The sequence below is a fragment of the Tamandua tetradactyla genome, chromosome 10 (genome assembly GCF_023851605.1).
Source record: "Tamandua tetradactyla isolate mTamTet1 chromosome 10, mTamTet1.pri, whole genome shotgun sequence".
NCBI lineage: Eukaryota > Metazoa > Chordata > Mammalia > Pilosa > Myrmecophagidae > Tamandua > Tamandua tetradactyla.
Window position 1 is genome coordinate 100,062,379 of NC_135336.1, and position 14,584 is coordinate 100,076,962.

General features: G+C 57.6%; 1 protein-coding gene across 2 annotated transcripts in view; it reads left to right on the forward strand.

The window, feature by feature from the left end:
• Positions 1-10,777: 10,777 nt before the first annotated feature.
• The window catches only part of PDE9A (phosphodiesterase 9A), a 108,845-nt gene continuing 105,038 nt past the window's right edge, over positions 10,778-14,584 (forward strand). For both annotated transcript variants that reach the window (XM_077118994.1, XM_077118995.1), the window contains exon 1: positions 10,778-10,917. In XM_077118994.1, coding sequence (XP_076975109.1) covers positions 10,849-10,917 — 69 coding nt within the window. In that variant the 5' untranslated portion in view covers positions 10,778-10,848. The remainder of the gene's footprint in view (positions 10,918-14,584) is intronic.

Sequence of the window (14,584 nt, forward strand, 5' to 3'; positions counted from 1 at the left end):
TCCAGCTGACAGAGGGGCTCCTGACTGTGGTAGTTAGATTCAGGTGTCAACCTGGCCAGGTGAAGGTGCCTAGTTCTGTTGCTGTGGACGTGAGCCAATGAAATGTGAACCTCATCTTTCGCTGATTACATCTGCAGTTGGCTAGGAGGCGTGCCTAGGGCAATGAATGATGTTTGATTTAACTGGCTGGTGCTTAAATGAGAGAGCGCAATGCACAGCCCAAGCAGCTTGGCATACCTCATCTCAGCACTCGCAGCTCAGGCCAGGCCTTTGGAGATGCAGAAAGGAATCACCCCAGGGAAAGTTGTTGGAACCCAGAGGCCTGGAGAGAAGGCCAGCAGAGATCACCCTGAGCCTTCCCACGTAAGAAAGAACCTCAGATGAAAGTTAGCTGCCTTTCCTCTGAAGAACTAACAAGATAAATCCCCTTTTATTAAAAGCCAATCTGTCTCTGGTGTGTTGTATTCTGGCAGCTAGCAAACTGGAACACTGACCCATCAGCCTTCCTTGAATTAAGGTACCTTTCCCTGGATGCCTCAGTTTGGACGTTTGTTTAGGCTAAGAACTGTAAACTTGTAACTTATTTAATTTCCCTTTTTAAAAGCTATTCTAAAAAAAAAAAAAGAAGAAAGAAAAACCATTCCATTTCTGGTATACCACACTCTGGTGACTTGTAAACTAACCTAACGTGCTGCATCACCAAAACACTAACTGGAGCTTTCATGGGGCATTTTTGAGAGGATAAGCTCAAATCTATTTTCTTCTGAAAGATCCAGCTCTTCTCAATGTGACTGGTAAATGCCCTTGCTCTTTGCACCGTGCTTATTATTCAGTTCAGAAGAGGTTTGCCTTAAGATAACATATTCAGAACCTGCTGATGAGCTGTTAGATCGACTTCCACCCTGTGCTTAATAAAATTATGGTTAAAAAAGTTACACACAACAGCACTGCAGAAGTGTCCCTCCTGCCTTTGTAAAGTCACTTCACTGGGGACTCTTGGTGACCAGGGACACGGCATTTGAAAGTGGATGCTTCTGTGCACCCATGGGTCTCTCCACGCCTCTGGGTCCGGCAGGGGCCGTGGCCAGCCCCTTCCTGGAAGGCAGCGGGGAGGGATGGAGGACAGTCCGCTTGCTGAGTCTGCTGCTGCCCTGGGGCATTCTCCCCTGGACAGCTGGATACAATTACTGGAATCGTCCCAGGTAGAAAGACAACTGCCTTTTCCTGATGTGGGAGCTGGAATCTTTCTTGAGAGTTCAACTTGCTCTAAAGGGGCCTCTCCATCAGTTCTTAAACCTCCCCTCCCGAGGGGGAAAGAAAATCACAATGTCATGGCAACAGTGAGCCAATGCTTGTTATAAAGAAAATAAACCTCACAGGCTATCAGGACGGTTTTAAATTTTCTTCCTATATTAGAGCACAGAAAGGAGAGCAGCACGAGGTGGAGAAGTGTAAGGTGAGGCTAAAATGACCACTATGGGGTGCTGACGGCTTTGCACCCCTTACACCACTGAATCCTTTCAAAGACCCTATTACCCCCTATTACGGGAAAGAGAACCGAGGCTTAGGACAGTCAAACAGCTTGCCTGGCACCGTCTGGGCAGTATGCAGCAGAGCGGGGTCCAGACCCCAGCAGACCCCAGCCTGGCGACGCCACGGGCCTCTGAGTCAGCTTTCATCACCCCCAGAACGAGAGCCCAGAGCCGTGAGAGCAGCCTGCAAGGGCCCCTGGCTGCTCTTCGCCCCTTTACCGCCATCTCGGCGGCCTCCGTGCTGGCTGCAGTGGCCGGCCCTGACCACACACCTGCCAGCAAGGGTCCTTCTTCCCTAGATTCCAGCCTCTCCCCCGGGGTCAGGTCCCCATCCATGCCCCGCCTGACCACAACTTCTAAGATGACAGCCCAAGTATTCCTCATCCTCTTTCTCTCCTTTACTTCTTCCTCCATAGCCCTTATCTCCACCTGGCATCGGGGTAGGCGACTAGTGTGAGCTCGTGGCCCGTCTCCCCGAGGCCAGCCCAGGGACCTGGGGCGGGGGGGTGGGAGGAGAAAATGCCATGAAGGCGCCCTTGAGCAAGGACAGGGAATGAAGGTCAGGAGGGGCTGTCCTGCACGGGCACCCTGCCTGGGGACCACCCACTTGCACAAAGCCCCGAGCAGCTGTCCACCCACCCAAACGCACTACCTACCACCAGGCACTGCGCTGGAGGGAAGGAAGGTAAGAGAAAGAGTGCAGCACAAGGGGGGGAGGGGAGTAAGTAAAGCTAATCCATAAAAGCCGATTGCCCCACATTCCGGGGCATCTTGCCCCGCACCTCTTTCTTTGCAGGAGTACCTACATGTTCCTTTTCTGCGTGCACATACGATTTTCTGCACACTTACGCTCTGTACTGTACCCTTGAATTGTTTCTTGCATCATGGCCAAGAACCTAGAAACTCGAATCCAGCAACCACCCCACCAGAATACAGTCCAGGTGGGGAGACTGCTGCCTGTCTCATTTACTGGTAGAACTTTTCTAAAACCTCTATTAGAGGCAGCGCTTATCACACGGTGTGCATGTGTGTGGATTATGGGTCGAGGGAAATGGGTACTTGCTTTAGTTCACATATCATCCCTGGGCTCCCCGGAGCAGAGCGCGTCCGAGGGGATCTTTGCTCCACCCGGGCCCAATCCCAGCTCCCAGCTCCTGGCCCCGTGGCTGATTTGGGGTCAGGCCCAGACTGGGGAAGGGCTGGTGGGTCCTGCTGGTCCACCCACCTCACAGTTGGCCTTTAATAAGCAAGGGTGAGGGGTGCAAGGGGGGTTAAGTGGTGGAATTCTCACCTGCCGTTTGGGGGAGTTCATTCCCAGACCATGCACTTCCCAAAGAAAAACCAAACAAGGAAACAAACAGAAACAGAAATTCAACAAATGGTGCTGCAATAAACATTTTTTCACATGGAAAAAGAATGAAATGTGACTCCCACCATCCAGCACGCAAAAAAATAAAAGTTTTTTAAAAACAAAAAAGGAGGGTGCAAAGAACAAGGGCATTTGCCAACCATACTGAGGAAAGTTTGGTGTTTCAGAAGAAAATAGAATTGAATTTATCCTCTCTGGAGTGCCCAGTGAAGATTCCAATTAGTTATTTGATGAAACGGTAAGTTTGCTGTTCTCCACATTTCCTTCCTTTCTAAAAATACAGACAAGCCAAGTTGGATCACTGTGGCTTCGGCCCCGGGGTGTACTGAATGCTTCCCACCGCAGGAGGCAGAAGCCCAGCTCGGATTAAACGTAAGCAAAGGAAACATTTGGGCTCATACTGCAGACTTTGCAAGGTGTTGGCTTTAGATAGGCTCCCTCCCTCGGCAGCCACAGCCCTGCTTCCTGCCTCCTTTGTTAGTACAAGCTTCTTCGAAGACTCCCAGCCTCATCGGGTTTAAACCCACCCAGGAAAGTGGGTTCCCTCATTTAAGGGTGTCATTTAAGGGCGGTGAGAAAGGGCGTGGCCCTGGACCAGGGTCAGGGGAGCCCAGGACTGAGCCCCCAAGCCTACCCCGTGGGAAAGAGGGGCACAGCAGCTGTGAAGGCCACGGGGTAGATGAGGGTAGAGGTGTGAATTCAAAGAGAGAGAGCAAAGGGTGCAGGAGGAGGGGCCCCGCAGGCTGCGGCTGGGGAAAGCCCTTCACCAGAGCTGGGCGCCAGCCGTGTTGTCACCGAGGGCCACCGCCCAGGGGCCCTGCTGGGGTGCTGTGAGGTGTGTGTGCGCCATGGGGGAAGCGACAGAAGAAGTGGGCTAGAGGAGATCTTCTCTCCCTGCTGGAAGGAGGAGCCAGAGACCCTTCCTTTTTCCCACATACACCCCTGGGAGGGAGAGGGACCCAGATCAGGACGTAGAATGAGGAACCTCTTGCTCATCTGAACAGGTGGGACTTAAGAAATTAATCCCAATTTTGCAAGAGGCACGGAGTACAGTGGAACTTTGAGTTCATAGAAGAGTTCATTCTACTAAAAGATATACGTGGTCTGGTCACTACAACTAGCATTTTCAGTATAAAGCCTGTTTTAGGCTCTGGGGAAGTAACCCAAAATACTGAGCCCTCCCCTTTACAATGCCTGCGCAGGTTGGAGTGATTGGGCCTACGCACAGCGGCTGCTGACGAGTGCAGACCTGCATAAGAATTAGGATTCCGTGTCCTGCTTCTGGAAATGAGATCCCCGGTTTGCAGTTTATTCCACTCCCAAGGGCAGACCCGCCCCTGAGTCAGGCCTGAGCCCAGGAGCCCGTTGGATTCTTTGGAGCAGCTGGAGGTGGACTTAGGACCTGCAGCCACTCCACCCCACCCCCCGCCTTGGGGAGGCCCTGGGGCAGGGGACACCAAGGACTGTTGTCCAGGCGCCTGCCCCTCGCCCAGGACCTGCCTGCGGGGCCGGAGAGGAGCAGCCCGCTGGGCTGGGCTGCACGGCAGGCAGGAGGAGGCCAGAAAAGGAATACGGAGGCTCCGCACGGCAGCCCACGGCTCAGCCTCAGGGGACGGCACAGTGGGGTCCAGTAGCCTGCGTCACCCCGAGGTCTCCAGAGCTCAGTGCCTCGTCCGTCTCACAGTCAGCACGGCTCCGTGAGTGGAAACAAGCTCCCCGCTACGTCCCTGTGTGCCCTGAGGGGACAGCTGTCAGGGAGAGTCGGGGCCACTTCGCGCCTAAGGGACCTGAGTGTGACAGTCCCATGCGGGCCCGAGTTCGAGGCTGGTGACCGGTCACCGCAAGCTGAAGCCCGCGGCCCTGGGAGGTGCAACCTCCACCGCGGCCCGCCGTGCCGTCAGAGGTGGGGCCAGCAGGTGAGTGGGGCGCCTGGTAGAAACCTGAGGCCGAGCGCGAGCGCTCAGCACCGGCTCCTAAGCCAGGCGAAGTCCCTCAAGGACCGTTCCCGGAGCTCCAGGCCATGGGAGAGAGCCCGACCCAGCAGACCCCACCGGCAAGGGCACGTCCTGATCCCACGCGGGAGACAGGTCCTCCTTACCAGGACATGTGGGGGTTGGGCTGCGCCCCGGTCCCTGGTGGGACTCCCAAACAGCCCCTCCGGGGCAGCCTCTCCTGCACCCAGGCCCAGGCTCAGGGCTCCCCGGGTACTGGCCCCACCCCAGTTCACCCTCATGGCAGCCCTTCCAGGCAGCTGCTTGCTCCCCGACCCAGGGGAGAAACTGAAGCTCCAGGAGGGAAAGGAATGGTCCACGCAGCAAGGAGGACAGAGATGTACCGGGGAGGGTCTCAGGACCCAGGGACACCAGGAATTCAGAAACGATGACCCCGAGGAGGTGACACTTCAAGGAATTTTAAAGAATAAGGTGATGACAGAGAAGAGATGAAATGATGCGGGCACTGGGTGACCGCAGGGGAAGGGGGACGGAGACCAAAGAAAGGAGAGGGTGGACTGGGACATCAGGTGCACGTGGCAGGTGACGGGGGCTCCCCACAGAAGGACCATCGCGGAGATGTTTGGGGCAAAGCCGGGGAACAGGCAGGCCACCCGGGAAGTGCCTGCAGGAGGCCTGGGAGGGCGATGGCAGCCAGGGACCCCCGAGGAGGCCTTTCAGGGGCCCGAGGGAGAAGGGAGAGGCCCTGGCCCAGCAGCTCCCACAGAGGCCCGCGGCTATCCTGAGAAGGCCCCGAGGGTGGCCCAACTTTGTCCCCTCCGCTGCGATGGGCACGTTTGTCTCTGCCCCACAGGGTGACTGCGCCTCTTCTGCACGAACCTGAATCCCAGTCTTTCCTCTCCAGCCACTTGGACAGATGCCCCTATTCTGCCCTCTTAACACCACCATTTCACATTCCCTTTGCCCCGGGTTCAGCTCTGTGCTGGTAACCTCCAGAGCCGATGGCCAGGCCGTGCAGGCTACGCCCAGCGACTGCCATGTGACAGGTGCTCAGCGAACGGCCCCACGAGCAAAGGACGGTCAGTGTGCACATGTCCTGCAGACGCTGCTGCTACCAAAGAGCCAACATGCCATACACCTTCCCCTTTGTTTCTGTCCCTTTACGTCACCTCCAGCAAATGTGCCACAATTTAATTAACCAGGCCCAATCTTAGAAATTGAGGTCACTTGTTTCATTCTTTTCTTTTTCTACTATAAATGATACTTCCTTTCTAAGTGACTCGAAATCCAGAACACCTAAAAGAAAAGTTGTACAGCTTTGACTCCTTAAAGTAAAGCCACACGTGAGGAAACCAAATAAAGTTAAAAGATAAATCAAGGAGGGCCACGGTGGCTCAGTGGCAGAGTTCTTGCCTGCCATGCCAGAGACCCAGCATCCATTCCTGGTGCCTGCCCAAGCAACAACAACAACAAAAAAGATAAATCAGTCATAGACTTGGGAAAAACATTTATAAAATTTATAATGGGGCAAAGGGTCACTAGCCTTTATACATAAAGAGCTAGTAAAAATCAATAATAAAAAAATTTTTAAGTTGGGGGAAAAGGCAAAGGACCTGAATTCACTGGAGAAACACAAATGGAACACAAACACAAAAGAACATACCACAGCTCACTTTTGAACACATAAACACAAGCTAAACAGGATTTTTTGCTCTTCTTTAACTGGAAAAAATAAACAGGAGTAAGTCTCTCTTATGCTGTTGAAAGTGAGGTGAAAGGGCTCTCATTTTTTGATGGCGGGAGGAAAAATGGGCTTAGCCTTTTGGAGCAGCAATTTGGCAAAATTAAAATTTGAATGTGCTGCACTTTTACCCAGAAATCTTACTCTCAAGAATCGATCCTGCACAATAGTGCAACACCGGAGGGTCGGCAAGGGAGGGGCTGGTTACCGCCTTGGTTACAGCAGCAAAGTATTGAAAACAGTCTCCTGGTCTACTGCCTAACGACATGGACATGCAGATAAGAGAGCATGAGCGCCAGAGACCCACTAGGCAGCGATGGAGAAGAAGCAGGCAGCACTCCATCCTCTAACCTGGATGGACTTTGCCTCTTCTGCTTCACTGTCTGAGGAATTTGCAACTAGTGATAATTGTGTAATCCCCAGACTGGGGCAGATGGTGGGAGCTGCTGGGGCAGATGGTGGGGCTGCTGGGGCAGGTGGTCGGAGCTACTGGGGCAGATGGTAGGGCTGCTGGGGCAGGTAGTCGAAGCTACTGGGGCAGATGGTGGGAGCTGCTGGGGCAGATGGTGGGGCTGTTGAGGCAGGTGGTCGGAGCTGCTGGGGCAGATGGTGGGGCTGCTGGGGCAGGTGGTGGGGGTGGGACTGCTGAGGCTGATGGTGGGAGCTGATGGGACAGAGGATAGGAGCTGATGGGACAGATGGTGCAGCTGCTAGGGCAGGGTTTGGAGATATTGGGGCAGATGGTAGGGCTATTGGGGCAGAGGCTGGAGCAGATGTGGAGCTGCTGGCCATGGGGTCCTGCCCTGCCAGCGGTCACCTGGTTCCAGCCTGGCCGGACGCCTCCTTCAGTCTCCAGGGACACCCTCCAGTGCCCCGATCTCCCTGCCCAAGCTCTGGCTCTGCCTGGGGGAGGACTGGGGCAGACCCTTCTCTTCCCTCCCCTCACTGCCGCTCTCTTCCCCGCTGTAGGGGATGAGCTGCTGTGGAGCCTAGGAACCTGCCACCAGCTCCTCCCACTGTCCTCCTGGCCTCCTTAGCAGCACAGCCCTTTCAACCTTGCACTGGCTCATTAGCCTTATTTGAATTTCCTCCTTGGCAGTGGAAGAGTGAATGCTGCATAAGGGAATGAGCCCTGTGGGGATGGAGGTTTCCAGAAGAAACTGTGCTCTGCACAGCGCGGAGCCCCTGGGCAGGCCCAGCTCTGGCACTCAGTGGCTTTGCACACCCAGGACCTCCTTGAGGGCCACTCCCCTTCGCTGTGAAAGGGAGAGCAGGATCCATGCTCAGAGGCCCCAGACAGCTCGAAAGTCCCTCCTGTAGCTTCTCTGTGATTACATTAACTGGGGGGAACACATTCCCCAAGGGCCCCCAGGCCTGCCCCCCGGGTCTCCCCAGCAGCGGGCAGGGGGGCAGCCCGGGAGGCCGGGCAGGCGCAGGGCAGACAGCTGATGCGGAGACCCGAGGGAAGGGATGGAGGGCGTGGGCTTGGCCATTCCTGCATTGCACCCAAACAGGCCGCAGGGTCAAGGTGCAGCCACTGTGCAGCTCCAGGTCTCAGGAAAGGAGGGGAGCAGAAGACGAGAAACGACGGCCACAGAAGTGGGCAGGAACGAAAGACCTAAACAACCTCCATATCGGATGCTGGAACCAACCGCTTCTCCTGACCCTGCTCCAGGCCACCGTGCTGTCCCCTGCCCTGGCCTCCCCGCTCTGGCCTCGCCCCCGCAGTCCCTTTTCCAGCCAGCAGCTGCCAGGCCCTGGGCAGACGCGCGTCCGACCATGTTCCTCCTCGGCTCCACGCCCTGCAGGTAAAAGTCGAGTTCCTGGTACAGCCTGCAGGGGTGCTGCTGCCCCACGCTGACTCCCATGGCTGCCCCTGACGGCCCCACCTCTGTCCACTCCAGCCACCCCGGCCTCCCACTGGTTTTCGTTGCCAGCTGATGAGCCTTGGTGGGGGCTGTTCCCATCGCTAGAAAGTTCTTCCCTCTGATAAACACGGCCTTCCTGCCACTCTTTCTAAAACTTCAACTCCCCAACACTCCACATGTCATGGTCCCCTCCCCTGCCCCTTTCCCCTTGGCACTCTTTATTTCCTAGCCTGTTACATTTTGTATTATTCTTCCTGTTTCTTGTCTGTCCCCCCCACTAGAATGCCAGCTCCTGGAGGGCAAGAGTTGTTCATTTGGGTCCCTCTGTGCCCACCGTGTCTGGAACAGCAGCCGATGGACGTGTCCATGAAGGAAAGAACCGCTGGTCCGTAAGAAGACGGGCAGTGGCCTCCTCCAGGGGACAGCTGCGGTCCGAAGGAGTGAATGTCTTTGCCCGGCAGTCCAGGCTCCTGAGGGTGGAGACACTAAATGCAAAACAGCAGCATGACTGTTAGCGGAATGCCAGTCAGGGAGCTGGGCGCCAGGCCTCCCCTCCTGCCTGCCGCTGTCCCCCTGCCAGGCTGCGCTGCCTTCGGGACGCTTGTCCTTCCGGGATCTTGAAGGAGATGGCTGGGGAGGGCCAGGCGCGATGGTGAGAAGCCATGGAGAATAGGCACGGCCAAGGCCACGAGGCATCCCCCGGCTGTGACCATTCCAGGTCCACACCGCCGTCAGCAGCCACCGGACGAGGCTTCAGGGGATCTGGTGACAAGCTTGCACTCTAAGGACAGCGCTGCTCCCATCCTCTGTGGACGCTGTGTCACAATTATAAGTCAGGAGGCCCCTGCACACCCTCGACTGGGCTCACTGCCACCTTTGAAGACCCCCAGGCTGCCCCTTCAAGCCCCCAGGTGCTTGTAAAGCAGAACGCAGGGTGCCCAAGCCACGGCACGGGGACTTCACTGGGCTAGAGGAGGGGCTCAAGGTCATCGCCTGCGAGGCCCCCCCATGAAAGCAGCTCCAGAGCAGGCACAGGGGCACCAATTGGCATGGGGACTGTGTGGAGGCTGAGGATACCCCCTCCCCTAATGACAGTCACCCCACGGCTGAGGGGGAGCCATCCCCGATGCTGGGGTCCCAACTTCCCCAGGACCCAGCCCTCCCTGATGCTCTGCGGGCTCCAGAGGGAGTCTGTAAAGCCAGCAACTGTCCAGTAGGTGGAGGCAGGGACAGCCGGGGAAAGGAGAAGAAATGACCTTGGCCAGAGGCCCTGGCCGCCAGCCTGGGCGCACCTGGCCTCCCAATAAGCAGAATCTGACATGCAACACACAGAAGCCGGGCTGGGAATTCATTTAGAAAGAAACCACGTGTGCATTCTCACAGCACTGCAGCCCCTGCAGGCATTTACTCCCCCTTCCCAGCTCCTTCCCACCCCCAAAACCCAGAGAATGGGGAGAGGCACAGGCAGCTCCCACCGTGATGGCAGGTCACAGGCCACCTGGTACCCCTCCCGGCTCCTGTAGGTGTTGACCTCAGCGGACGAGGGAGGGCAGAGCAGTGCAGAACCCACAAACCCTTGTTTGTGGCTGGGGGGTCCTTGCTCTGGCTACATTAAGGACAGAAATAAAATTGCCATTTCAGCTCCCGCGCAGCTGGGAGAGGCTGGCACTCCCTAAAACGTACAGAAAACTTAGGGGGAGGATGTGGGTGAATGAAAGGAAACTTTTTCCATTTCCTCTGCAAATTAAATGAGGTCCACAATCACAGCAAGGCGAGAGGAAACCTAGGGGAAGGCTCTCACTGCTGCCTGGTGCTTGGTTTCAGTAAGGACCCCACAGCAGCTGAGGAACCAAACCCCCCAAGCCCGAGGGAGGAACCCAAACCGGGTGGCCATGGGGCTCAGTACCCACCGGGAGGGCCAGTTCAGGAGCCAAAGGGGGTCACTAGGGGCAGACTCAGCCTTGTCCCCAAAGAGTCCATGGGAAGGAGTGGGGGGGGTGCAGCGGAGGGAAAAGAGGGGGGAGGGATGACAGAGAGGGAGGGCGGCGGGGGGAGGGGGCAGGAGGAGAGAGGAAGCGACGGAGGCGGGACGAGAAGAAAAGAGGGAGAGGAGAGAGAAGGGGAGCCGCAGGAAGGAGGGCGGGCCCGGGGGGGAAAGGGGCGGGCGGCGCGGGGAGGGGGCGGGCGCGGGGAGGGGGCGGGCGGCGCGAGCCGGTGGCACCCGAGCCAGGGCTTAGTGTGCTCCGGGGCGGGGGCGGGCGGCTCTGGTTGGCTCCTCTCCGCAGTCCTCCCTCCGCCCGCCCCCTCCTCCCTCCCCCCCCCCCTGCCGGGCGCCTGGCGTTGAGAAAGTACAGTAAAAAGTCCGACTGCAGCCGCTTGGCTCAAGATGGGGGCCGGCTCCTCCAGCTACCGGCCCAAGGCCATCTACTTGGACATCGATGGACGGATTCAGAAGGTAGCGCTGCCCCCCCTTACCCCCACCGCTACCCCCACTCCCCCGCGGTCAGCCCGCGCCCTTGCACTGGTCGCCCCCCGGCCGGGGGACAGCGCCGAGAGGGGGAGGCGGCGGCGGAGGGGAGGACCAGGCGAGGGAAGCCGCCGGGCAGGAAGGACTGGGGACGCCTGTCCTTGCGTCCGTCCGCGCGTCGGTCAGTCCGGGCTGCTGCCGCCACGCGCGGGGCATCCGCTCCGACAGCTTGGGCCGGGGGCAGCGGGGGCCGCGGCGGGCGCCGGCGTCCCCACCGCTCAGGCTGTTGTGAAAAGGGGCGACATGCAAGGTGGGTGCTGGTGGTATTTCACTTCATCCGCAGAGCTTTCTTTTTTAAATATCGGATCGGGCTGAGTTTTTTAGCTTCAAGGCTTTAATTTCCGTGAAACGACCCCGGGAGTGGGCGTCCCGGAGCCCGGGGTTGCAGAACGGCCCAGGACTCACGTCCATGCCTCCGAGTGCGGCCCGGCAGACGCCCGGGGCGGCTGCTGGTCCCTGCCCCAAGCAGAGCAGGTGCGGGGGGCGGGGCCGACCTAGCAGGAGCTGTCCTGGACCTGGAGGTGTCACCTCCCACAGCCCTGGTGGCCTGCGCCCCCACAGAGGCCTGAGTTAGGCCACTGGTCCAGGTGGGGTGCACCTGCCCTCCTCTTTGGAGATCTCAAGGCCCACAGGAGAGGGGTCTAGAGCAGACCCCCTTGGTCTGGGGCCACTGGTCTTCTAAGACCTTTCCCTGGTGGAGACCGTCCAGAGACTCCGGGCTGCTGATGGCAAGGAGGGGATTAGAGAGCTGGGGGAGGGGACGCCATTGTGAGGAAATTGATTCCAGACCTGGGTGGCCATTTCAGGGATTCCAAGCAGCCGCTTCTCACCTGGCCACCTGAGGAGGGCCTGGCCAAGGCATGTGGACAGGTGCCCCGGCCAGTCTGGGGATAGGGGCCAGCCTGGTTTGGGCCGCCACACGGCCTCCCCCAGCAGATGGGTTTAAGCCAACGAACCACCCGAACCCCCTCCCTGAGCCTGATGTGGGAAATGGAAAGTGCCGGCGCCCCTTCCCCACTCAAGCCAGCTGGGGTAGAATCAGGTCATATGGAGCCGGGAGCATTTCAAGGTCAGCGGCCACCCCATCCCTCTGTCCTCAGCACTGGGCAGGGCGAGAAGAGCAGACATGGGGCGAGGCTCACGCTGACTTCCTGGACCTGGCGTCTGGGGCTGCACGAACTTACCAGCCTCCCTGCCCCCAGCACGGAAGGAAAGGGCCCTCTGCTGAATGTTTTCCTGCATGCATGTGCACACGCATGCACCACGTGCGTGCGCGCACACTCACACACACACACACACACACACACTCACTCTGTTCCCTCCCCCCCCCCCCCCCCCCCCCCGCAGAGGAGAATTTAACAAAGACTGCCTTTATTTAGTTAGTTAGTTTTTGCATGGGCAGGCACCAGGAATCAAACCCTGGTCTCTGGCATGGCAGGTGAGAACTCTGCCTGCTGAGCCCCCGTGGCCCACTCCTTTATTTTTTAAAGAGGTGAGAGAAGACTGTGTCTCTAGGTCAGACATAAGCCACTCCCCTTCCAAGTCCTTCCCATAGGTTGCCCAGATGATGCTTACTGCAAGGAGGTGAGAAGGGGACAGGCTGGACTCCAGAGGGGCAGAGAGGTGAGGGCCTGCAGCCCGAGGTCATGGCAGGCAGGAAGTTTGCCACAGGTGACCCTCAGGGCTGGGTTTACCTGCAGGACAAGCGCCGTCTGGGTTGACCCGGGAGGGGCGGGTGTGAGCTGGGATCCCGGCTGGCTGGCCCCGGGGGTGCAAAGGAGGGAGACCCTGTCTGCTTTCTAGACGGCACTGAGAAGGAAAGAGGGGATGTCCACAGAGCCCCAGAGCCCCGTGGCACCCATGGATGTTCTCCTCTTTTCTGTTCCCTAAAGGGCCTTTCCCAAAATGGACAGGGGAGGAGGTGAACGGGCTGTCTAGCCGCTGCCCTCTCCATAACGCCTGTTACTTTTTCTTGAACTTGCTCTGTGCTCACGGCTCCTCGTGCCACGCTGCTGGGGACCTCAGAGCTGGGCTTGTAGCTCTGGTTGAGAACTATAGCCATTTGGGGCTTTCAGGCATGTGCTGGAGAATGAAGACCTCCCCCTCATCTGGTAGGTTCTGCCCCCAGTAGCTCAGTGGGGACTTTCTTTTTCTCAGCCAAGAGCACTTGCAGGAATGCTGTCATTGGCTGCCCTTCCTTTTCTTCAAGACCCAGGCACTGGCTTGTTTCTGAGCTAGAGGTCTGGAAATGCAATTGTTTATCCTCTCCCTTTTATCCATCCCATCTCCTTCCCATTAAAGGTCAGGGAAGCAGCACCCACATGGCTTTCCAAGGGTACTGGGTGTTCACAGGGAGGAGAAAGGGGGTGCGCTGCTTCCTGCCACCTGGGCTGGGCACCTCCTGGTTGCCTGCCCTGGGGCCCGGGGAGTGTGGGGCCCCTGGGTTCCCTTTGCTCTTTGGACCTCTTGTCTCCAGCTCCTGGGCATTTCAGACTTGTCCCAGCAGTGGGAGGATGGGAGGAAGGTAACACGTGCACAGTGACTTTTGCAGACGTTCTTGGCTCCAGCAGAGCTAGGGCTGGCACTTGGTTTCGGGTAGTCCCAGAGTGAAAGTGCCTGCGCTCTCTCCGCGGGGTGTTTACCTGTGCAGGTAACTCCGCAGGCATTTCCGAGGACAGGGAGAGAGTGGCCTCGCCCGGTCTATGTGAAGAAAACTCCAAGTACACTCAGGTGTCCCATCACCCAGGTTAGTAAGGCAGAATTCAAGGTGGAGGGGGGGGGGGGTCCCTCGTGTCACGTGGGTAGATCTGTTTTCCATTTCCTGGGATTTTCCTTCAATGCTGGTGCAGAGCTGGGGGCTTTGGTGGCTGCTCTGCCTGGGTGCGTGTTTCCTGAGCTCTGCCCACTGCAGCCTCCCACCAGCCGTTTCCATAGCCCCGTCCCGGTGCTGACCCTCCGCAGGCCTCTGTGCGCTCACCCGTGGAGGGCGGGCAGGAGGGCTGGTGGTAGAAATCAAACAGGATGAGGCTCATCACTTGGACTCTGTGAAGTGTTGGCTGAGCACCTATTCTGTGCCGCACGCTGGCCTCGGCGTGAGCGTGACATCCTGGGCACTGGCCTAGAGTCTGCTAATGAGGGCCACTGCTCCTCCACCTCCCCCACCCCCTTTACCGCTGGGTACCAGCCCCCAAGGATGGCTGAGCGGACCTCCAAGTTCTGATACAGCAGAGATGAGATGCAGGTCTGGGGAGAAGTGGGCAGAAGTGACGTGAAGAGAAGGGAAGGGCCATTGGCGGGTGTGTGTGTGTGTGTGTGTATGTGTGTGTGTGTGTGTGTGAAAAGGGGCTGCATCCAGTTCTTCAATCAGATCTCAGGTGTAAAGTAAATTTGAGTGGGACCTTTAGAAACACCCCCCATGCCCATCTTTTAAAACCCTCTGAAGGAGCTCCCCCTTGGCACGTTTCTTACTCCTTTGGCTCCTCGCTTTTTGCATTTTCATTCTGCTGTGATCCATTATTTATAACACTGGAGAGTGGCCTCAGACACCCGGAATGAAAAAAGCAAAAACAAAGCAGCCCAGAAAAAATGCCGAGTG